General features: G+C 40.0%; 3 protein-coding genes across 5 annotated transcripts; 1 reads left to right on the top strand and 2 right to left on the bottom strand.

Annotated features, from left to right (window-relative positions):
* Positions 1–332: 332 nt before the first annotated feature.
* On the bottom strand, positions 333–6,463 carry LOC147228896 (N-acyl-aromatic-L-amino acid amidohydrolase (carboxylate-forming) B-like). The gene is made up of 8 exons (XM_086157207.1): positions 6,328–6,463; positions 5,513–5,776; positions 4,085–4,321; positions 3,811–4,003; positions 3,064–3,157; positions 2,870–2,977; positions 1,738–1,850; positions 333–1,198 (listed from the first exon to the last, which is right to left on the bottom strand). Exons 3-8 carry the CDS (start codon positions 4,309–4,311, stop codon positions 1,007–1,009), a joined length of 927 nt encoding a protein of 308 aa, XP_086013333.1. The 5' UTR covers positions 4,312–4,321; positions 5,513–5,776; positions 6,328–6,463; the 3' UTR covers positions 333–1,006.
* On the top strand, positions 6,463–19,783 carry LOC147228895 (neuromedin-K receptor-like). Of its 3 annotated transcripts, XM_086157203.1 has the most exons (6): positions 6,463–6,589; positions 14,040–14,418; positions 15,423–15,611; positions 15,701–15,851; positions 19,068–19,264; positions 19,377–19,783. In XM_086157203.1, coding segments are annotated over exons 1-6 (1,134 nt in total). In that variant the 5' UTR covers positions 6,463–6,588; the 3' UTR covers positions 19,594–19,783. The 3 variants fall into 3 exon arrangements, with proteins under 3 accessions (XP_086013329.1, XP_086013331.1, XP_086013330.1); XM_086157205.1 differs by lacking the exon at positions 19,377–19,783 and having other exon boundaries at positions 19,068–19,268; XM_086157204.1 differs by lacking the exon at positions 6,463–6,589 and having other exon boundaries at positions 13,939–14,418.
* A 273-nt stretch (positions 19,784–20,056) lies between these two features.
* Positions 20,057–21,989, bottom strand: LOC147228894 (erythroblast NAD(P)(+)--arginine ADP-ribosyltransferase-like). Its single transcript, XM_086157208.1, has 4 exons — positions 21,876–21,989; positions 21,558–21,645; positions 20,620–21,290; positions 20,057–20,389 (listed from the first exon to the last, which is right to left on the bottom strand). Exons 2-4 carry the CDS (start codon positions 21,615–21,617, stop codon positions 20,317–20,319), a joined length of 804 nt encoding a protein of 267 aa, XP_086013334.1. The 5' UTR covers positions 21,618–21,645; positions 21,876–21,989; the 3' UTR covers positions 20,057–20,316.
* Between the last annotated feature and the right edge of the window lie 1,179 nt (positions 21,990–23,168).

Below are 23,168 nucleotides of genomic sequence, written 5' to 3'. Positions count from 1 at the left end.
TCTACTGGGAAGGTTGTCCTCAATTATTGATATCAAGGCCTCCTCCAATTCCACTACAACAATGACAATGTGAGGATATATTGTTGGGAGTAGATTATTACATTTTTTAAATGCCCTTATTTTGTATGCATCCAATTTCATTCTCCCGCACTTCTGGATGTCAAAAGAAAAAAAAGATATTCTTTCAGTTGTTTTTTAATATTTTGGAGGCAGTTACAATTTCTCTGTTATTTCTCATCACAATATAATATTTATTGTTGAGCAAAATACAGACAGATGACAATAATTGCAATAATCATCTGAACATACATAATTGATGGGCTGACAGCTCAGGAGGTAGATCAGTGATCTTTATTTAAGAATTACCGGTACTAGATTCATCTCCATTAGACACCACATCAATGTGTCCTTGAGCAAGTTTCTGAACCCTGAACCCATGCCCAGGTTGAGAGGAAACATATGCATAGTTTTAATTTTTCTATTTTTTAATCATCATAGTTATAAACTGGAGAGAAAAAAAAACATTGTGTCAATTTAAGGTGTGTCATTTTACATCAAATGAACAATAACAATTATTTCTGTGGTAAGTTAAAATCATTTTTAAAATCAATTTTCTGATGTAAATGTAATTATTGAAAACCATTTCCATCAATTAGAAGTCTTGTTAATCATTTAACTTATAAGTATGAGACTGAATCTGAATCACTTTGCTGTAAACTTCATACCAATGCAACAAGTCCCAATGAAGTTGGAATAATGAACATCATCAGATGATTGAGAAATCAAAAAGTACTGTTTTACCCCGGTTTTTAGATTGTTATACATCATTTTTTTAAGGCCTAGGAATGAGGGGGGGTATTTGCTTATTGATATGTAATATGTATGTAACAACACAGGTAGTGTGCAAACCTAATAGCTGGCAGCAATTCCTGTTTCCATTTTTTGAAACGCTGGCGTTCAACACCTGTGGAAAACCGTCCACCTGAAACCTGACTTCTTCAGTCCTTTACTCCTTAACACTTATGGATGGGATGGTCAGAGTTGTCTTCTGAGCTAAATTGAATGCAATCTTCTTCTCATAGTAGGCACATTCATTTACGAAAAAAGGGTAGAGTTCCTCTCCCTCGTACCTCACTGTCTCCCCATTGAAGGACAGGAATATGGGGTCTCCTGCTTGGAGAAGTGTGAAGTCATTGTCCTGGAGAGAGATGGATAAGAAAAATAAAAAAAATGTTGAATTACTATTACAAACAATATGTGTAATGAATAAACCAAAAGTACATTTCCGAAAATACAAAAGAAAAAAATCACAAGGAATCTAAAATAGGCTAAAAAGATAGACTTGCATAATATTTCTGGAGACTTTATAAAATTTTAACATGTATGTGCATTGTCTTTCCACAAATATGTTAATTTTTTTTGAGGATATACTGCAATGAAATCCACATTATCGAATCCAATTTAATTTTTCACAGACACGGGGGCATTCAGTGCCCTTGTAAGGATTGGAAATGTAAAAGCTGTTTGACATTAAGCTTTATAAATACATTTTGTTACTTTTTGAATGTTTGAATGTTACTTTAAATATTATGATTATATTCACAATATAGAAATTGTTGAATTGATTTGTGCGAGAGGAATTGTGTTGAAATAAGTAATAAATAACATTTTTGTGTTTTTTTTTTTGTATTAATAATTACTTGAAGCACTGCCAGTTGTGTGTCTCAGCAGTGGTACCTGGAGTAGGGGATGTACAGCTGCATTGATCTCACTGGTGGAGGGATCCCTCGGGTAATCGACACTCTTCACAAAAGTGTAGACCTCCACCTCTCCGCCTTCAAAAGTACTTCCTGTGAGTAAACTGTTGTTAGCATGGCTCATATGTGAACCGCCGAGAAGAAGGTGCTGCTTCGTAGTACATAGCAATGATACAGGGGGTTGTGTGTCTTAACTCTATTGTGATGTGACTGTGAGTTCATGAGTTTCTAACGTAGGGATGGCAACAAGCAAATATATATTTATACCTATTGTAAAAAAAATCTATATATATGTATATATATAGATTTTTTTTTTATAATACATTCTTTTACAATATATCCTTTAGAACTGATGCTCTCGATGGAAAACTTTGTCCTGTTTATCTGAACAATAGATTCTCACTTGGTTTCCTTTTATTGTTTTATTTATACTGACTGGACAATCCTATTATAAATAGTGCCCATAAATCTACACCGTGACAGGTAACCCTACTGAAAGGTTTGTGTGAGTGAATGTGTTTGTGTGTGTGTGTGTTCGTATATGTGTATAAAGGTACTGTATGTATTTTTTAAGCATAAACAGTAAAAATCTGCAGGAGCGCTCAAGTGCGCTTATATTCAATAACAGACATTCAATATATATATATATATTTATATATATATATGTATGTGTGTATATATATATATATATTAGATGTGTATATATATTTGATTTGTAATTATAAAAATTGATATTGCTACTACTATTATTGTTGCTATTGTAATTATATTAGTGCTACTTTGATTTGTTTTGTAATTATAAAAATGTATATTGCTTCTATTATTATTACTATTGCAATTATATAAGTGCTACTTATTATTATTATTAGTATTACATATTGATATGAATATAACTTTAGTTATATGTATAAAAGTAAACAGGTGTACTATATAATAAAGATCAATGACAATGGCTATCTATATTAATGCAATATTGTCATGCAAACCTGAATGAAAGGTTTAATCAATTGATGATGAATATACCATCATTTGAGCTTTGTATTAGATATTCCTTTTTTTTCTTTTCTTAATTTGTCAGACAAATCAATATGTTAGGCGTGATCTTCTCCCACCTGAGTTGAATTTCTGAAGCCAGTCTAGTGTAAGATCCAACGCCTCTTTCATCATGTTGTAGATATCGGCTCGGAGAGTGCCATGTGGCTGAGGGCCGACTTCTATTGCTGTGTAGAATCAGAAAAAAAAGCCTCACTATGGGCTCATTTCCTTTTTTGGATGAAAATACAAGGAAACACATGCACACACGTACATAAACCATGCTTTCCCACAGAGTCCAGGGAGTAAGCCTCAGGTGCTGGTATGTCCGACTGGATCACCCTCACAGGTAAGGATGTGATTTTGCTCTGAAAAGCAAACCGGTGATTAAGGAATCAGCAGGTCCTGGCCTTTACAGATTGTAAAGGTTTTTTCCGAGGAAGCGGTACATCTACATCTTAGATGTACGTTCACATTTACTCAAGTTCGGAGAAGAAAAAATGGCTAACGGCAGAAATAAAGCGGACTCAAAGATGGAGGATTCGATAATAATAAATAATTTCTAAGACATTAGAAAGAACCATAATTTCTGAATCTTCTACACCACATCACATCCAGTGCTTTTTATCACCATTATCATCATTAACACAATTTATAGTCATAATTCTCTCACTTCAAATCACAACTCAAAACATATCTGCTGAAAGCATCCCATTCCATCTAATGCAAACTTCTGTCACTTATATTTTATTTTTACCATTTTGTCATTGTTACTGTTTTACTTAAATCTGCATTTTGTGTATATCTATATTTTACATATATTGTCCTTGAGTGTTGAGTAAGGTGTGATAAATAAAATATACTATCATTATTATTATTATTATAATTATAAGATAAGCTAATTTTTCTTCCTGCGCTTATTTATTATTTGAATTGTTTCATTATTGCAATTAGTTAATATGTATTTAGATCGCTCAGTTAATGCAAAGCTAGATTGTTTTTGAACAAATAATACCAATACCTGCATGTATTTGCTGATGTGCAGGGCGATCCAGTCGACGGCGTTGAAGATGATGCACAGGCCCATGTTGGCCGTGGTGTTGTGAAGATCACAGATCAGGTCCACTGCCTCCTGGCTTCCTTTTGGGCCCAACTGAGCATTGAGTTCCTGAGCTCGTCGCAACTCGTAAGGGGATGCATCTGTCACCGGGGCGCTGGAGGCCAAACAATGTCGAGAATGTAATTACCATCTTGAGGTATGTTTTGCTGCCAAAGATCATTTATGTTCAACACACCTCAACAACGCATCTGTGAAACAGCGATTGAGATCTCGGTCTATGTATCTTCTGCAAACATCCACGGCTGGTTGATTTGACACAAGGGTGATGACGGAGGCGGATTCGGCCCCGTGCGTCTTCTGCCTCTGCATTTCCCTCACCATGAACACTCCCGTCATCTCGTTTCCATGGGTGCCCCCACATATGGCAACTCGGGACAGGGGCGGAAGACGCACGTGCTCCATCTGAGGACACCTGGAAAAGAGACGATAATGCAAGCGTCTCGAGTCTCATCCGGCCTATTTTGTTCTAAGATAAACAGAGAAGATATTGACAGGTGATGGTAACCCATTTAATTTAACAAGTAACCAAGCAGGTGAACATTGCACAAGCTGAGTTAATTGAAACACAAGTTTGGCTGCTTTTCAGTTGGACTTTCAAACCCTGTCTTTTCTGTGAATGATTATCCAGAAAAATCTCACCTTGTGTTCCAAGGAAGAATGAGCAGGATGTAGATAAGGTTTATTCACTCTAGGCATCAAGACTGTCAATGAAAGTATCTGACCAGTCGAGACAGAAGGCAGCGCATATTGAGCGTGTGTGCGTAAGTGCTTGTGTGCGTGTTTCTGTTTATTGATACCAGAGCAAATAGTCATAGGGAAATAAAAAGGCTGGGAAAAAAAAAAAAGCAATACAACTGGTTAAAAGACACGAGGCAACCTCGTCTCCACGACCTCTTTTTTTGTTCCTGTCCAACCAAAAAGTCAAATACAGTGCAAATCTAAGATATACTTGTGTAATTCAAATGTTTCTATCTAAATCCTGTTTGCTTAAGGCACAGTGCATCTTCAGATGCGGTTACGGTTGTCTTACCGCACACAGAAATACATCTGAACTACAACTGAATTTGTTTCACTGTAATTCAAGATTTTTTTTAATATAATGAACAGGAAAAATTTATATCTGCAGCCTTTTCATCATTTGCTACCACATTGTGAGAAAATGTGGGCTTACACAATGGCCTCTCAGAGTCTCAGACACTACAGATGTAAAGGTCAACGCTGAAAACTGCAGGGGTCGTACAGCTGCGGTCAATAACGAAGGACATTCAGTACTGTTCTGTCAAAATCTCATTTTCCAACAGTTGCAAATGGCAGCCATGTGATGACGGATGACCGGTTTTTGGCGTGACCTCAAGCGTTGACCTCTGGGAAATCACCAGAATCACTTTTGGGGGGAAAGCAGGGAGTTGCTTACCCTTGAATGGTAAAGAGTAAACAGTTTGGCTCCTAAATAAAGAGATGTCACATGGAAAAAGGAAACTTTGTAATTCGGATGAACTTAACAGTCCCCACACGTAATGTGTTGCCGGTTAACAGGTCTGTTACTGCGATATCAGCTGTTGACTGCACTTGAATAACTTTTTTCTCCCGCTCTCTCTCTTACCTGTCAGTCAATTGTTGGCACTGGTGTCCTGTCAGTTAAGCCGTGACCTTTGAACTCAAGATCAGCTTTCAGTGCTTAAAACAGATGTAAAAATGCAAAGTATCCACAAGCTGCTTTTTTTTTCTTTCCATCCATGTGCAAATGCATAGGAAACAGGCCAAGCTTGTTCCCCAGCGGTTCCACAGCTCAGAGTGCGAGTGGCGCTCTCCCTGAGTCCAGCTGGTGGGACCGGCTCTCTGCGGGAGCCAGGGCAGCAGCAAGGTGCTACAACAACAAGAACAACATGTCAAAGGTTGTATTGCTTGACGGACACGTGACCCTGTTTTATTTGCTGCGAGTTAAAGCGCAGTAGGTTTAACCCTTTCAGTGTTGAAGGCTTCTAATCGCCTGCTTTTGATCACCGTGTGTTGCCTCTGATTGATATTCAAAACAATGACTTTTGATATACTTGATTTGAAAAAACATCAATCAAGATAGCGTGGTATTGCACATCTAGCGGCAGCAATCTTTTATGCTATAATACTATTTCTATTCTTCTTGCTGAGCCCCTGTTGATAGAGCCCCTCAAATCAATGGGTTTTTGGTTTGATTCCCAGCTCCACCTTTCTGTGTACCAGAGTGCGTTGGGCAAGACGCTTCCCCCCCCCCCAAAAGAAATTCCCCCAAATACCACGGTTAGACCTGTATATGACAGATCCACCGCCTTGAATGTGTTTGGATAAGTGAATTCTATCTAGCGTAAAGCACTTTAACAGTTTAGACTGTTTACCTTAACCTGAACAAGTATTTACAATGCAATGCAAATTATGTTTTACCTGGATCAACTCTTCTGAATTTGAATGGTCTAGAAAAGCACCGGTCTCCATCGCCATCCTGCTCCACATGTAAATCCGGTTTCAGCCGGCACAGATTGTATGGTGTACGCTGTGGCATTTTGCATGAAGAAAAAGGTTCCAACAGGTTTAGACACATCTCTTTGTCTCAAGTCCTGCCACGGCCTTTGGTCCCGCATTTCCACATGAGACTTACAAGATGGCACTGATCTCCACATCTGGAAATGAAAACATAGATTCCACAGTAAGTAGTGACTGTTCGCTGTTACTTGTGTGTTTAATTATTAACTAAATTTGTCTTGTTTGTTGGGTCTCTAACTTTGTTGCTTTAACTCTCTCGAGGCCTTATGTCTGTCCGGTTATATCTTGACACTCTTCTTTATGATTTTAATTACCTTCAGCAAGTCATCTGTTATATGTTTCGATTCCCAGTGTGTCCCGTTTCATGGTCAGCAAATACTGCGGTTGGTAATCCTCTGCGATCGGTCACTTGAACCTAATCTGCTTGTACAGATTAGTTGCTCCACTTTGCGCATTCTCTTACTCATGCAGGTGTTGTGTTGCCTATTTCACATGTATTTCGTTCCCCTTCCATTCGGCATGCATTGAAAGTAACCCCAGAGATGAATTTGGTTGTTGCTAAAGATAATTCAGATGGTTCATCTTCGGTCTCTTGCGAGTAATCAGATAAGGGGGTCTTAAATTTCAAACTCTTTCCAGGAAATTTATAGCCTGCAAGCTTAAAACGGCATCGGTGTTAGTTGGTCATGTCAGATTTTTATTTACATGGTGCCAAATTATAACACAGTTGTCCGATGACACTGTCTATGTAGAGCAGGTCTTTAAAACACTCTTTAAAGCTATTTACAGAAACCAAACGTTCCCACATGTGCAAGCATTTTGCAATAGAAGCAAGGATGAAGCGCCTTTTACCCGGTGCTGAAACCTCGAACAGATTTGAGCTCAGTGCTGGTGACCTATTTCAACCGCATGGGTTAAAAAAAAAAAAACATGATTCAAGGAGTTTTATTGTCATTCCGCTCTAATTATAATGAAAGTAAATTAGCTTCTTGAGGCCCAGTAGACAGCCAATATCAGCAAAAATGAGTTAAAATAAAATATGCACAATCAACAAAGCTTCTATATATACAAAAGCATGTGTAATAAAGCCTTATGTACATCCGAAATAAACAGTGCAATAAAGTAATGTGCAACGTTTGTTTGGGCAAGTTGCAGTGATGTACTTGTCCCTGTTTTAGCTATCTTCAGAGCAGCACCACCATTTATTGATCCAATCATTCAATCATTCACATCAAGTATGAATTCTGTACCAATCTTTGGCGGGCCGGATTAAAAAGAGCAACGGGCCGGATGTGGCCCGCGGGCCGTAGTTTGCCCATCCCTACTCTACAGAGTCTTCTGATTGAGGACACATTTGTGTGTGTGTGTAATCTATAGAATACACACACACACACACACACACATATTTTTATATGTGTGTGTGTCAGGAAGCTCAACTCCCTTCCTGCTCTGCCCCTCCACCTTTTCAGCTCCCACACCCTCATCCCCACATACGGTACTATGGATTTTGAGCCTCCCCCACACACACACTATGAACTCTGAGCCACTCCACGCACACACGCATGCATTCCATGCTCTGCCCCCCCATACACACACCTACACATACACATACACATACGTCGGACTGTCATCAAGAACCTACCATAAGAACTTTTTTATGGAATCACTTACACATTCACTTAAAAACTGTAAAAACTGTCAATGCAACTGCATTTTGTTACTGCTATCACTTATTTCTTTGCAACACCTTAACCATAACTACCTCAGCATAACTCGTCGTTGTTGTCTGTGACAAATTGTTTTGTACTTTTGCACCGTGGGTTTTAGAGTAACTCTATTTAAATGCTCTGTATGGGTTATGCATGTTTATCAGTAATAGAGCTTGGTTTTGTTTTAATACACTTCGTCCACAAGAGTGCATTTCTGTATCAGGAAGCTGGCAGCAAATGAGAATGAGTATTATATATATATAGTCTATTTGGCCAAAAGTATTCGCTCACCCATCCAAATAATTGGAATCAGGTGTTCCAATCCCTTTCATGGCCACAGGTGTATAAAATCAAGCACCTATGCATGAAGACTGTTTGTTTTTACGAACATTTGTGAAAGAATGGATCGCTCTCAGGAGCTCAGTGTATTCCTAGAGTTTGGAGCTGGCCCCTTCCTTTTCCGACATGACTGTGCACCAGTGCACAAAGCAAGGCCCATAAAGACACGGATGACAGAGTCTGGTGTGGATGAACTTGACTGGCCTGCAGAGTCTGACTTAGACTCTGACTTAGACCCGATAGAACACCTTTTGGATGAATTAGAGCAGAGACTTAGAGCCAGGCCTTCTTGTCCAACATCAGTGTCTGACCTCACAAATGCACTTCTGGAAATTGTCGATCATTTGTAATATTACAAATGATCAACATTTACTCCATGATGAGGAAACTGGAACCTTGTATTAAACAATGAAATGGGATGAGTGATGGAAATATTTGGACAATTAGAGATGTAGATTATACTTTGGTGCAATTTTCATTAAAACCTCTGGTTAATGAAATAATCTGCGCTATTAAGTATTGTTGCTAAAAGAGCAGGTTTATCATTTTAATTACGTTTCTAATGAGTTTTATTTGATTTTTTTTTTTAAACTGAGGGTCAAGACAGTTAAACATCATTTTTTTAAGGCGTCAAAGAATCTAAACTTTCATATTTTACATTTAATTTTAAGAAGCAATTAGGTCTTTTCGAAACATATAGCTTCAGACCAGAATACTGTGTGTTATGATCCCAATGCAGTGCAAGGGCATTATATTTGTGCCACTTTCAGTTACCAAGCAGTTTCCACCACAATCTGACACACACACACACACACACACACACACACATACACAGGGTTTGGCTGGCCCATAGATATCCTGCCATAAGTTTACTTTGCTGAGGGAGATCCCAGGATGCACTTCTTTCATTCTTCCCACTCCTCCTATCCTGTCTGCACTCATCTTCCTTCGTCGGTGACTGATAGCCATCTCATCTTTTTTTCCGAGTCCCCGGGCTCTCTCAATGTGCAGGTTCCCAGGGCGCATGCCTTGATCTACTGCAGCATCTCACCGGGTGTCCACCATTTTTATTTATTTTATGAAGGTTAAAGCTATTATTATATCAGTTCTGCTACCACCATTTTATTATAAACACTACTGGTAGTAGTAGTAGTAATAGATTGTTCTTGCCTGTCCCTCCCAACCCTTGTATCACGGTCCTGCTTACTATCTCTCAGCCATTCTCCCTCCTCTTTCTCACTGTTTTTTAACTATGACCGGGGAAGGCAGAAGGCCACCAACATTGAGCTCGGATCTGTTCAAGGATTCTGTTTCATCATCGCTTTTGCAAAGTGCTTGCTCATGGGCTTCTGCCAATAGTTTTAAAGTATGTTCTAAAGACCCGCTCAACATGTAAAGTATCTGTAAAGTATCATGAGACAATTATTTTGTGATTTGTTGCGATATGAATAAAATCTGACATGACCTGACATGAGAAAATGACAAGCAGATCCATATCATATTTTATTATTGAGGAAAAATTAATTTTTTCAGAACCGAATATTTTCCTTAATTTACAACACACAAACTCATTCTAGAATGATAAAAAAGGATTCCTACATAAATATACATTTTAATCTAGTAAAACGTGACTATTTCATCCAGCTACATCACAATACGACAGTGTAACCTCTTGTTAAGAGGTAAAAAGAGAATATCTGTCATTCTGTGACAAAAACGATACTAATCCTTTCTTTCTCTTTTTTACAGTGTCACTAATGAATAAATTGACCATGTTACAAGTGATATTATAAAAGATGAAATGACTCATCTTTGAGTGGGAATCTCATCATACAAGCCATTCTAATTTGCTAATTTGCTTAACCCTCTCCAGGCAGATGTTGCAGATTTGCGACAGCTAAATGCTACTTAGCTAATTACGCCACAACTTAATTTGAGCCTGAGAGGGTTAATCGTTGCTCCCATGTGATTAGATGAATTATTCATATGAGGCAGACAGCAGGGGAAACTGAAATCACACTAATGATATTATTAGCCACCATTTAATAGCCTCTGACTTTTTTTAACTTAAGGTGTTCTGAAGAGATTTAAGAGTGACTGCAGGGAGCAGCCCAAAAGAGCTGCCTTTCTTGGTTATGAGGTCTCACTGAGAGGAAATAGACTTGATGACCCTCCTGTGGTCCTTTCAAAGACTGCAAAGACCAGTAACCGACATTGAGGACATCGGCTGGTGATACAAAATTGCTCAACATCAACGGAAGAGTCAAGCGAGGTTTTGTTCTCTCACCGAATCTTTCTAACATCTCCGCAGAGCGAATTGAAGCGAGAGATTGAAGAATCTCATGATTTGCAGATGACACGACTCTCATCTGTGACGGCAAGAAAGAGCCACTGGAGATGGTCTGTCTGTTCAGGGACAAACATGTAGACGAGGGCTTCTTCTCAATGTGAACAAAACCAAAATCATGATGGCGGGCAAAGACACAGAGGACACAAGTCCCTTCATGATCAGTTTGTCTACCTCCTGGTCGACATTCCCCATTAAGGGACACGGCACACTTGAAATTCCGAAGATTAGCGATGGCGTGGGATGCAATACAGAAGATGGCAAATATCTGGAGAAGCAAAGGAATCAACTTGGATCTCAGGCCGAAGCTACTTCATGCAGCTGCCTTCCCCATCACTATATATGGATTGTTGATGCCTTTTAACTGTGGAGTGCTACAAATACCATTGAAAAGGAAGCCAAAATTACATCCAGGCATTGGACCAAATTAGAAGTGAGCCAAGATTCTAGGACTCCATAAAGAAGCAGAAGCTATGTCTTTTTTTGGATATGTGTGCCAACGGAACGGGCAAGGAAAAGAAAACAGAGTTGCCGCCCTCCTGTGTCATGGCTAAATGACATCAGAGAAATGGGCTGAGTCTGGCAAAGGCGGCAGGAGATAAAGAGGACTGGAAAAGGATCCTGGGAACCGCAGCATCTCATACGTCATCTGACTGACTGTATTTCAAAATAAGGGAATTCCATCTCATTCAAAAGGTCTGTAAGTGATTCATTTGATTTGATCTTATTGTAACAGCTGCTGGTGGCCAGTCGTGGAAAAAAACATAGCAACTTGAGCAACATTTTCAGGGAAAAAACTAAGGAGTTATGACACCAGTGAGCAGCTTGAAAAAATATTTATTTCATTAAATAAAATTATACTTATCGAAGACATTTTTAAAAAGTGAAGCACAGTGGCTCCTGCATCTCCTTGTGGTACTTTTTGTGTGGAGTTTGCATGTTCTCCCTTTCTGCGCTATTTCCCCTGGGTTTTCCAGTTTCCCCCTCACAGTCATAAAAACATTGGCTCACTAGAGACTGAAATTGCCAAGGAGCCCATCTCTCACCCACTGACAAGTGGGATAGCCCATCCCTCTGCAACCTGGCTGCAGGATAGGCGATATAGATAATCAATAAATGAAGGAATGATGTTATTGTTGAGGTTCAGTTAATCTGAATCTCTCCAGGGACTTGTGTGTTGATAGCAATGGACTTTTAGTGAAATGCTCTGTAAACCTCACCATAACTCGAAGAAAATTGTCACACCCTAAATCCATGCTTGTCAGGAGGTACTTCAAAACACGAAAACCTAATTCCAGTACAACAGTTGTTTCTATGAACAGAAACACAGAGGTGCCATTGGGTTATCTCCCTTAGTACCCAACCTATACATGGAGGAGGTAGAGAGCAGGGTACTCTCCTCTTTCAGGGGTACAACTGCTGACACCAAGCCCAACCCCTGGCATGTATGTGGATGACAGATGGGTTCAAATAAAGAAACGAGGTAGCATCTTTCACCACAAACCTCAACATGGTTGACACCCACTATAGATTCACTAGAGAGGATGTCACTGATAACAAACTGTCTTATTTGGTCTGCGTAGTACATACTCATCAGAACAGAGGCTTGGACACAAGGATCTACTGAAAACCAACACATGCTGATCAATACTTGTTGATTGACTCTCACCTCTTGAACTCTCCACCTCCGGGTAAAGAACCTTCCAACGACAGTGAAAGGAAGAGAAACAGTTCCAAAATGTTAGGAAAGCACTACAATCTTGTTGCTACCATAACAAGGCAATTTGCAAAGCAGGAACCGCCAGAGGAACTCGACATGGAAGACAGAGACATTGTAAAACCATATATTCCCAAAAACTCAAACCCAAGTGAAACCCAAGGACACTCAGGACGCACACAAAATCAAGAATGTGGTATATGCTGTTAAGAGTAATGAGGATTGGGTTGCCCTATTTATTGGTGAGACAAAACAACCTCTACACAAACATAGCAGAACAAAAAAGGCACCCCAGGAACTCCTGCCAAAGTCTGTGAACTAACAGGCTTCTTTTGTTTTACGCAATTTGCAGATTAGTCTTACAACTAATGGGAATCCCCCAAATCCTTACCTTTGTTCTCCAAACGAAACACACATTAGCATAACAACCCCAGTCCACCTAATTGCGGCAAATCAACTCATTCAGTAACAGAAAGACTTGGACCAAAACACCCAACCCTGCAGGTATATACAAGAAACTGTGAAACGTCTTGAGGAAGAAAACCCGTCACCATGATAACAGTTAACAAGGACTGACAGTGATCTGGATGACTGGAGACTTTCACAGACAGAACACAAATATTCTATTAAAAAAATGACCTTCTCGGTAACTGATCTTGACCTTCACAATATAAATTGAGCAATGCAGATATACATCATCTCAGCAAAAGGCAATTTATGTCCAACACGTAATGGCCTTTAGGCTGGATCTGTTTTACCGAGCTTATAGTTACATAAGACTGTGGCTTTTGGCCGCATGGATATCAGGGATTAATGGTATCACACTCAGAGGGGATCTGAGGCTCCAGACAACTCTGGAGATTCTCTTTTTAAAACGTGACGTTAATTCTAACATCAATTTGAAATTAAAATAGTTGAAATAAGTAATTCTCATGAATGCAACTTAAATAATTCTATTAATAATAATAATAAAAATCATTGATGAAAAAACACTGGGTTGTCTGATTAGATTAGAAAGAAAATCTTATTCTGCCTCTGGGCAAATAGAAAATCTTACCTTGTAGGAGGTTTTTAGGGTTATGCATGTAGCCAGTCAAACACTGGATGACATGTTTTTTCCAAGTATGATTTCATACGTTAATTGGAAGCCAATTCTGATCGTATATTCAGCAGGTAGACATATGATGTGTAAACTCAGAGCCCTAATTGTGTAAATATAACATTTACTTTTTTCTTACTCTTTTGAGGCACGAGGGAAATCATTGAGTCTTTGTCAAGCATATATTTTGAAGCAACAGCTTTCGGAAGAAAAGCTGTCTCAACCCAATATGTAGTGTGTACATACACAGCTGTGATACACACAGCTGTGTGTGTATCACCCCTCCTCCTTCTCCTCCTCCTCCTCCTCCTCCTCCCTGGCTGCGTTTCACTCCACATCACCCTCAGCATCAGGACCAGCAGATCTCTCACGGCAGGCTCTGTGTATCGTATTCACCACCAGTGCTCGAGGGGCCCTGCAGGAACATGGACGGATCCAACTTCACCGTAAATTTGACCAACCAGTTTGTGCAGCCAGTGTGGCGCGTGGCACTGTGGTCACTGGCCTACGGTGGCGTCCTTGTGGTGGCTGTGACCGGAAACCTTATCGTGATGTGGATCATCCTTGCACACAAGCGGATGAGGACCGTCACCAACTACTTCCTGCTGAACTTGGCATTTTCTGATGTCTCGATGGCCGCTTTCAACACCCTTATCAACTTTATCTACGCCACCCACGGGGAGTGGTACTTTGGAAAAGTGTACTGCAGGTTCCACAACTTCTTCCCGGTCACCGCCGTGTTCGCCAGCATCTACTCCATGATTGCAGTTGCGATTGACAGGTAAATAATGAAAAATATAAATAGATAAATTAAAATAAAATAAAATAAAAAACAATGTGAAAAATGTAATTAAATGAAATTAAATGAAATTAAATTAAATTAAACAGTGGCACAGTGGTCTGCACTTAAGCTTTACAGCAAGAAGGACCTTGGTTAAATTCCCACATTTTGAATGAATGAATGAGAATGTGAATGTGAATGTGAATGTCGATAAAATAAAAGAAAATAAAAAAAAGAAAAATAAATTCACGCCCAAAATTATTCATACCCCAGATATATAAATAACATTAGGCTTAATTGTATGTATGCATACATATATATGTGCTTATTCAGTATATATATGAATTTCCAGCATTTTTTCAGATTAAAATAAAAAGATAAAATCCAATCCATTAATAGGGGGCGGCTGTGGCTCAGTCGGTAGAGCGGTAGAGCTTCCCTCTGATCGTAAGGTTGGCAGTTCAACCCCTGACTCCTCCAGTCTGCGTGCCTGAGTATCCTCAGGCAAGACACTGAAGTAACTGCTCCTGATGGCTCGGTTTGTATCTTGCACGGCTTTTGTGTGTGTGTGTGTGTGTGTGTGTGTGTGTGTGTGTGTGCGTGTGTGGGTGTGTGCGTGTATGTGCATTTGAATAAGTGATGGTGAGATCCAGTGTAAAGCGCTTTGAAAAACTGCAAGGTGATGAAAGCGCTCTTCTCTGTCAGTGGTGAGGATTTAGACAGCTAGATAGCTAGATAGATAGATAGCTAGATAGATAGATAGACTGCAGAAAAACAATCATGCGCCATAGAGGTAAAGAACGCATTTTATAATTGTTGTTCATGATTGCTTGTCAGATTAAATTAAATTCAGTTCAGAGTCAGGAAATGGTTATTCCACTTATCAGTGCTTTAACAGCTGACATTTTGCCGCTGTAATGGCATTGTCTTTTTAACTCAGCATTAAACCGAGAGGTGCTCACTGCTGCAGACAATAACCTGATAACTTGACCTTTGACCTGCAGATACATGGCCATCATCCATCCTCTGAAGCCTCGCCTGTCAGCGAAGGCCACTGTAGGCGTCATCCTTTGTATCTGGACGCTGGCTGTGGTTCTGGCCTTCCCTCTCTGCTATTTCTCCACCATTCATGCTCTGCCAAACCGCACCCTCTGCTATGTGGCCTGGCCTGACACGGCAAACGACCCCTTCATGTGCGTCAACAGATAAAAACGCAAACATTTTCTTTTTGTGATGATGACTTGACATTGGAGACGTGTTTTTCTTTTCTTTGTCTTTGCAGGTACCACATCGTAGTCACGGTCTTGGTCTATGTGCTGCCTCTAGTGGTGATGGGCATCACCTACACCCTGGTGGGCTTGTCTCTATGGGGAGGGCAGATCCCAGGTGACTCATCTGATAACTATCTTGGACAACTCAAAGCCAAAAGAAAAGTAAGCGCTTCGCCTTAAAAAAAAAAATTATACTGTAAATATTCACATCTTGTCTGTGTTTGGGAGGAAAAAAAACTTTATGCGGTTGAATTTTGTTTTTCCCTTATTCCCTTACAAATAAATAAAAAATAAAGCATATTCTGCCGAATTTAGTCATCTCCTTGAATAAAATGGCTAAAAAAATAACCAAATGCACAGTAACGGAAGTAACACTCTCTGCAAACCTGAAATTGTAAAGAAGCTTCCAAGAGCAAAGTATGTGTGATCGCTGGTAGACACTGCATGTGTGTGTATGTGCTCGCATGCGTGTATGTTTGTGTGTGTGAGAAGCGGAGTTCCCTGTGTAATCACACATTTGGTTATCCCAATAAGGACAGGTTTAGCAAAGCCATAATCTTAAATCATTGTTATTGTCTGCATATCAGCGGTTTACATAGAAGCCAGCTGATATTTGCATCATGCACCCCCGAACAGCTTTTTACTGAAATGAACATAAACCCTTGAGCAAAATTAATATGGATAGTTAGTTCAAGAACCACAGTCCTTGACAGCACTCAAACACCATCGTCATTAGAGATGAAGAGAATTGGTGGCCAAACCTTCACAGCACCAGGCAGGAACATGTCTGAGAGCAGACCGAAAATATGGGAACCAACCATGTGATCTGTCTTACACAGTGTCTGCTCCAAGTCCTTGAATGGAACTGCAAACTCCTTCAAATGCTTTGTCTGAAAAATCAGCCGAGAGCACTCTTTGTTTGCCAAACACACTGCAAGGAAGCAAACATCTGCCATAGAACACGCCCCAAAACGCTGGCACTCAGCCCAGGCTCTCAAATATTGCTTACACCTGCCCATCACCTTTTCCTTTCTGATCCTTTTTCTGCTTCCTTTTCCAGGAGAAGTATGTAGACGCTAAACATCATTTCACCACGACAACAAATTCTGATGCCCCTGAAACCACAGAGCAGATACACAAAATTATTGCTCCTAGTCGAGGTAACATTTATAAGTCGTGCTTCACATGAAGAGTGATCGGCTGTGACATCACGTGACTCTTTTTTGGTAATTAATGCTCGGACCATCAGGACTGCCAATGAATTCTCAGGTGTCGGACGGCCTCTGTTTAAGTTCTATACCAAGCAGTGGAGACCCCTCACACCCACATGACCGAACCATCTCAGTCTGGCTTCTCTGACCTTCTCTCCAAAACATCTAACATGTGCTGTTCCTCTTATGGACTCATTCCTGATCCTATCCATCCTGGTCACTCCCAAAGAGAACCTCAACATCCCATCTTCATCTCTGCAACTTTTCACTCTGCTTTCTGTCTTTGTAACTGTTTCTAGTCCATACACCATTGCTCGTCTCACCACTGTCTTGTACACCTTTCCTTTCATTCTGGCTGATAGTCTTCTATCTCTTCATACCGCTGACACTTTTCTCCACCCATTCCAACCGGCTTGAATCCATCTCTTCCCCTCTTCCACACTCTCCATTGCTCTAGAGCAGGGGTGGGCAATTATATTGGCTGGTGGGCCAGATTTTTAATTTAATTTTTGTGCGCGGGCCAACTAGGTATCATGTAAATTGAACAAAATGAAAATTGCAATTTGAATATTTCAATTTTTTGCCATTTTATTTCAACTTTAGAATCATTAACGCCCATCTAAATGTACCAACATTATTTTATATGTAATCATCCATACAAAATTAAACTAAAGGAAAAAATAAGGAGATTCTAAATTCAATATTGATTGAAAATACTTGTTAAAATGTTCAAGGAAAATAGTTTGGCGGGCCAAATAAAAAAGCAAAATGGGTCGGATGTGTCCCGCGGGCTGTAAAATGCCCAGGTATCCTCTAGACCGGGGGTGGGCAAACTTTTTGGCTCAGGGGCTGCATTGACATTTAAAATTTGACAGACGGGCCGGGTCAGCAGTAGATACATATAAGATATGATACATATATATATATATAAAAAAAAAAGCATTTCTTAACAGTACATATCAAAATCGTCTGACATTTGTCTGGATATTGTCTGCTTTGAAAATAAAACCAGCTTGGCTTTTAAGGCTCTCACGTTTCATGCACTAACTGGTTTTTCCCTTGTAGCTTCACGTCCATCTCTTTCATGTGTATCAGTACATCCACAGTAAAGGCTAAATCACAAAGCCAATCTCTGTCATTCAGCTCAGGAAAAATCTCAAGTGTTCTCAAGTAGCTCCAAAAATGAGATAATCTCCTGTTTCAGCTCCCACATTCATTGATCCAATCATTCAATCATTCACATCAAGTATGAATTCTGTACCAATCTTTGGCGTGCCGGATTAAAAAGACCAATGGGTCGGATGTGGCCCGCGGGCCGTAGTTTGCCCTAAGTGCTTGAAATCCTTTAACTTCTTGATCACTACTCCCTGTAGCCTTACTGTTCCATCATTTACACACATGTATCCTGTGATGCTGCAGCTAATCTTGATTCCTCTCCTTTCCTTAGCATACCTCCACCTTTCTAGCTTTTAGAAACATCTAGTTATTATCATCTAAAAAAGTTTTATTCTCACATTTGAATATTTTTTCAGACCCAGCCTTTCATTTCACATTAATAGAGAATGTGCCAGGTGCAAGTTGGCTCTTTACAATACTTCAAGAGTGCCATGGAAATCATCAAAAGGTTCAGATTGCGAGGAAATTGAGGCGAGGGAGATAAAAGAGACTGATAAATGTCAGGACACAAACATAGGCTGGATTCAAAGGTTGAGGAGACAGCATCTGGGGTGCCGGTCAAGGGGAAGTGGCTCTCATCTCCGCCTTGCAGATGAGCCTCGATGAAGGTGTGATATTCAGCTTTCTCTGCCCCCCCCCTCGCAGCACCACATCGTGCTGCGAGCCACTGATGACTTTTCTACCTTGTTTTTTTCCTCCATCCTCTTTTGTCCGACGCTTCATTACTGACCTTTTCCTGACGCTTCGGCTATTTCTGACACCGCGGTGACTGTGAAGGTGCTGCCGTTGTAAGAAGCCTCGAAAATCTCGCCTGAAAACAAGGCTCCCACCATTTTTTTTTTTTAGCATTTTGCCTGTCATTAGTGTTTCTCTGCATTCTCCATGAGGGTTAGTAACGGGTATGATTCTTCAATGCTCACTTTCCTCTTCACCCTTAACATTATTAGCAGCAAAAATATTTTGGTGTGACTGCGTGAGTTATTTCCTGCAGGTGGTGAAGATGATGATTGTCGTCGTGGCGACCTTCACCCTCTGTTGGCTGCCTTATCACATCTATTTTATTTTGACGGGCCTCAACAAAAACCTAAGCAAGTGGAAGTACATACAGCAGGTTTACCTGTCAGTGCTATGGCTGGCCATGAGCTCCACCATGTATAACCCCATCATCTATTGCTGCCTCAACAGCAGGTGAGGACAAAAACACAACAAAAACAAATCATCAAAATCATACACACAGTTGTCTGAATAGAATGGCGTGATGACGATGATGATGATGATGCTGGTTTTGATTTGGGAACAGGTTCCGAGCCGGCTTCAAGAGGGCTTTCCGCTTCTGTCCGTTTATCCGTCCGTCAAGCTACGATGAGCTGGAGCTGCAGAGCAGACGGCTGTGCCCCGGTCGGCAAAGCAGCACGTGCACCCTCGCTCGGGTCAACACCAGCATCCTCAGTAAGAGCACCTGTTCCCATGGAAACAGGTCAAAGTTCAAACCAGAGCCCTCTGACAAAGACAGTTAGATGTTTCTGGTAGCCACTTTCCAAGTGAACAAAGACATGACATGTTTTATTTTTAAGCATAAATGGCTTTATTTTCTTCACTGAGACAGGCATCTCTTGGTTTGGCAGATGACAGTTTTTAACCGTGGTTTCTGCGGATACGCATTCAAAAGTGTGTCAGCTCCTTGCGTAAGGATATGAACAGACTGTAGATGTGCCTTGGATGAAATATTTCCTCATCCTATTAGAAAGTAAAAAAATTGAAGGCAATTTTCAATTTGCAGGATCCACAGAAACCAGCAAGAGATGAATAATCCATCAGAAAATTGTGTTGCAACAGTTGCGATGAAACCTTTGTTACACGTTTATTACATTTTATATTTTTTCATACATTTATTTCATTCCGTTCAGTTCACAAACACATTATACTTCATTTATAGGAAAAAGTTGACCATGTGACTTTTGTGAAACAATTCACAGAACCTTTTTTTAAGTTTTTTTTTATTTTATTAAACAATAAGCACTGCCACAAGGCAACATTTTTCAGTGCAATATTACACAGGAAATAAAAATTGTGATAAAATATTTATATTCAGTAAATACTTGATATGCATTCCTGGCAGTTGGGACATAGTTTATCCTCTCAAAGCATTTCCCATTTGAATTCCCTTTTGCATAATAAATGACCTACGTTGGCTGTCGGTGGATTTGATTTCCTAATCAAAATAGTCTCGCTTATGCTTATCAGTGAAACAAGACAAGAAAAACAGTGGCCAGCGCCGTCACGACCCACTGGGTGGGGACATCGGCTGAGGACCTGAGGAAACAAAGGATAATGCATGAATATAATAAAGTATTGGTACTAATATGAAGAGATTATCGCTTGCCACTGAAGAATGGCTGGAATAATATCTTAAAATACTTAGTAGAGCTGTTTGGAGCCTTACATCTAGTTCAAGCATTACTTTACTTAAAAACATATTTAACATCCTCACCACTCTAATCTCAAACATTTCATGTTTTTAATGAAAAGCATTTATATCTTACCGGGACTGTATGTAACAGTTCTGCAAGGCGTGCATTCGTGAGTGTTTCAAAGTTATTTCATCATACTGGTGAGCGTTTGCCGGTATATAATCCTCCACTGTGAACTCTTCGCTGGGTGACAAGAGGACCAGGTCGCTCTCCATGAGGCAAAGGTTTTGCAGGTCGGCAAAGTAGCATGTGTTGATTTTAAAATAGGTTTGCTCTTTTTCTTCTATAAGTGACAGATCGGAATGAGCTGCGGTGAACCTCCCAAATCTCACTTTGGCACCCTTCTTCACATCGTACTTTTCGTTCGAGATAAAATATGTGTCTATGCACCCCTTTGGATTCAGCAGCCTGATGGAGTCCATGAGCAGGAAGTGAAGAGATTTGAATTTGAAGCTTTCTGTATAAGTGCTTGCATTTGTTCCGAACATCTCCACGGCGGCATTAAAAGTTTCCCAGAATTTACTCTTGTCAACTATGTGAAGCGCATTGATGTGTTCCTCCTTCAACCCCGGTTCGGACTTTTTGCATGTTGTTTTCCACGCGTTTTTGAATGCCTCATTGGCCTCTTGCTCTTTTTGTAGAAGTCCTGAATGGATTAGTTTCGCCATCGCCTCTTCATGGCATTTGTCGTACATGTCATCGACTGCATTTAAAGCCATGTCCAGCTTTTTTACTGCAGCCACCTTTGGTTGAGGATTAAAATACAGAGTGAAAAGATTTATGATGGATATAGAGTCAATTCCATGACAATAATTGCTTTTCAGCTGAAAAAAATAAATTATTCTCTGTAAGCATCACCCACATTGTGTAACCAGTGACTTCACTTTTTAAAAGTGGACCCAACACTACTTTTTCCTCCCTCCCAACCCTAGTTAATAACCCCACCAGTGGAGGACATTATTTTCTTACTTACGTAACCACCCTGGAATCACAAGAAAAATCATACTTACCCTGTAGTAGAGTGCAGTTAAAATCACAGCAATAACACAAGGTTTTCTCAGGTTCCACATGTTCTTGCCTTAATATTGTCAGAGATCACTGAAACGGGAGGAGGGAAAAGTGTTGCAAGTCTCACACTGACTCAAATGTTCCGTCAAGCTGCATCAAGTCTAAGAACATGGTGATTTGCTTTCCTTGGCTTTTTGAACCATTGTTTTGTTTAAACAAGTCAAGTCCGGCACAGCATTCCTTCTTGTGACTCTTAAAGGCGAGAAAACGAAATCCTTTTTTTTTTTTTTAAATGAGTATAAATGTTGAAAGAACCATACCTTACATGAAGAATGAAGAGAATTCACTTATAGGGACCAGTCGAGGAATCAGATCCGTTTAAATCAGACCGCAGGGGTGGGATCGTCCAAGACAGAATGCAGAGTTGTGAAAAAACATTTCTTATCAAGGAACTCCTTTCCTTTCCTGAGGAAGGAAGCAACATACCAATGGAAGTCCCATCGTGCAATTATTTGCTTGCTTGCAGCTACCATCTCACTTGGGGCAACCTCTGTATGTCAAGCTAATGTTTCTTCATGAATATACAAATAAATAAAGATATTGTTGTATAAAATAATCTTATTTAAGCCCCATTCCCCATTCCATATTTTCGTCTTGCATACACAGTAAAGGATTGAAATCTATATCCGTCTATCATTATCTATTACATCTGTTGTACAACATGCCCCGTTGCAATAAAAAATGTAAATAAACCTGGCCACCACCCCCCCCACACACACACACACACATACGAGATGGAATGCCTGCGAATTGCGCTCACCAGAAACAGTACTTAAAACGACAGGTTGAGATTCTCCAGAGCACCATTGAAGAAACCAGAGGCTTTGCAGATTGTAGATGCATCCGAATTGGAATTTAGGGAGCTCTATACAATTGCAAACACAAATAAAGTCATGTGGAAAGAAAACAATCACACTGATCAATTAAAGCATTTACAATAATCCATCAAATTGCTCTTGAAAACTTTGATAATGGAGTCAGTCTTGCAATTACCCAGAATATGTGTTTCACTAAAAGAACAGACAAATCATTAGGCAAGTAAAAATAATAAAATTAAAAAGCACTTTTTATTTAAACGCACAGAAACTCTTTGGTATAATTTTCACTCTTTGTTAACTGCATGCATCTTTGGACCCTCAGATAACTCGGTTATTTTGTTTACGTCACGTCTCCCACAGGAGATGGGGCCGGGGTACAACCAGTAGCAACTCATGGATTTTTGTTCCACCTTTTGACTCACACTCATTTCTTTCCTTCCACGCATGAGTCCACTGAGCTCAGATTTGCCAAACACACTGATTTATTTTAATGGCCAATTGTCCAGTTGGGAGGAGCAAAGGGGGTGTTGTTGGATTAACAGCTTAACCTTTCCCAGTGGGTGAGCAGCAACTGTGCAGTGATTCATGGGATTGTGACGCGCATCAACATGCATGACATATTGATGAAGAAGTTATGAATCAGGTATTAGACAAGCAAAGTGTTTATTGCAAAAGTGGGAAAAACTACAACTATGATGGAGAGCAGTCATCTTATAAACTGTAGCCAGTGTGTGT

The sequence above is a fragment of the Fistularia commersonii genome, chromosome 12 (assembly GCF_037954325.1).
Source record: "Fistularia commersonii isolate RoL2024-O1a breed Wild chromosome 12, RoL_Fcom_v1.0, whole genome shotgun sequence".
Taxonomy (NCBI): domain Eukaryota; kingdom Metazoa; phylum Chordata; class Actinopteri; order Syngnathiformes; family Fistulariidae; genus Fistularia; species Fistularia commersonii.
Note: the sequence above shows the minus strand (reverse complement) of the source record. Positions and strands in the feature narration are given on the sequence as shown.

Bases quoted from the DNA above. Each gene is read 5' to 3' on its own strand.
- LOC147228895 (XM_086157203.1), top strand. The intron at 14,419-15,422 runs GTAAATAATGAA...TTTGACCTGCAG, and splicing joins ATTGCAGTTGCGATTGACAG to ATACATGGCCATCATCCATC. The intron at 19,265-19,376 runs GTGAGGACAAAA...ATTTGGGAACAG, and splicing joins TATTGCTGCCTCAACAGCAG to GTTCCGAGCCGGCTTCAAGA.
- LOC147228896 (XM_086157207.1), bottom strand. From the start codon at position 4,311: ATGGAGCACGTGCGTCTTCCGCCCCTGTCCCGAGTTGCCATATGTGGG. The intron at 2,978-3,063 runs GTACGTGTGTGC...GATTCTACACAG, and splicing joins TGTGGGAAAGCATGGTTTAT to CAATAGAAGTCGGCCCTCAG. The intron at 1,851-2,869 runs GTGGGAGAAGAT...GTTTACTCACAG, and splicing joins GCTTCAGAAATTCAACTCAG to GAAGTACTTTTGAAGGCGGA.
- LOC147228894 (XM_086157208.1), bottom strand. From the start codon at position 21,617: ATGTGGAACCTGAGAAAACCTTGTGTTATTGCTGTGATTTTAACTGCA. The intron at 21,291-21,557 runs GTAAGTATGATT...CCTCAACCAAAG, and splicing joins TAACTGCACTCTACTACAGG to GTGGCTGCAGTAAAAAAGCT. The intron at 20,390-20,619 runs GTAAGATATAAA...TTGTTTCCTCAG, and splicing joins AACTGTTACATACAGTCCCG to GTCCTCAGCCGATGTCCCCA.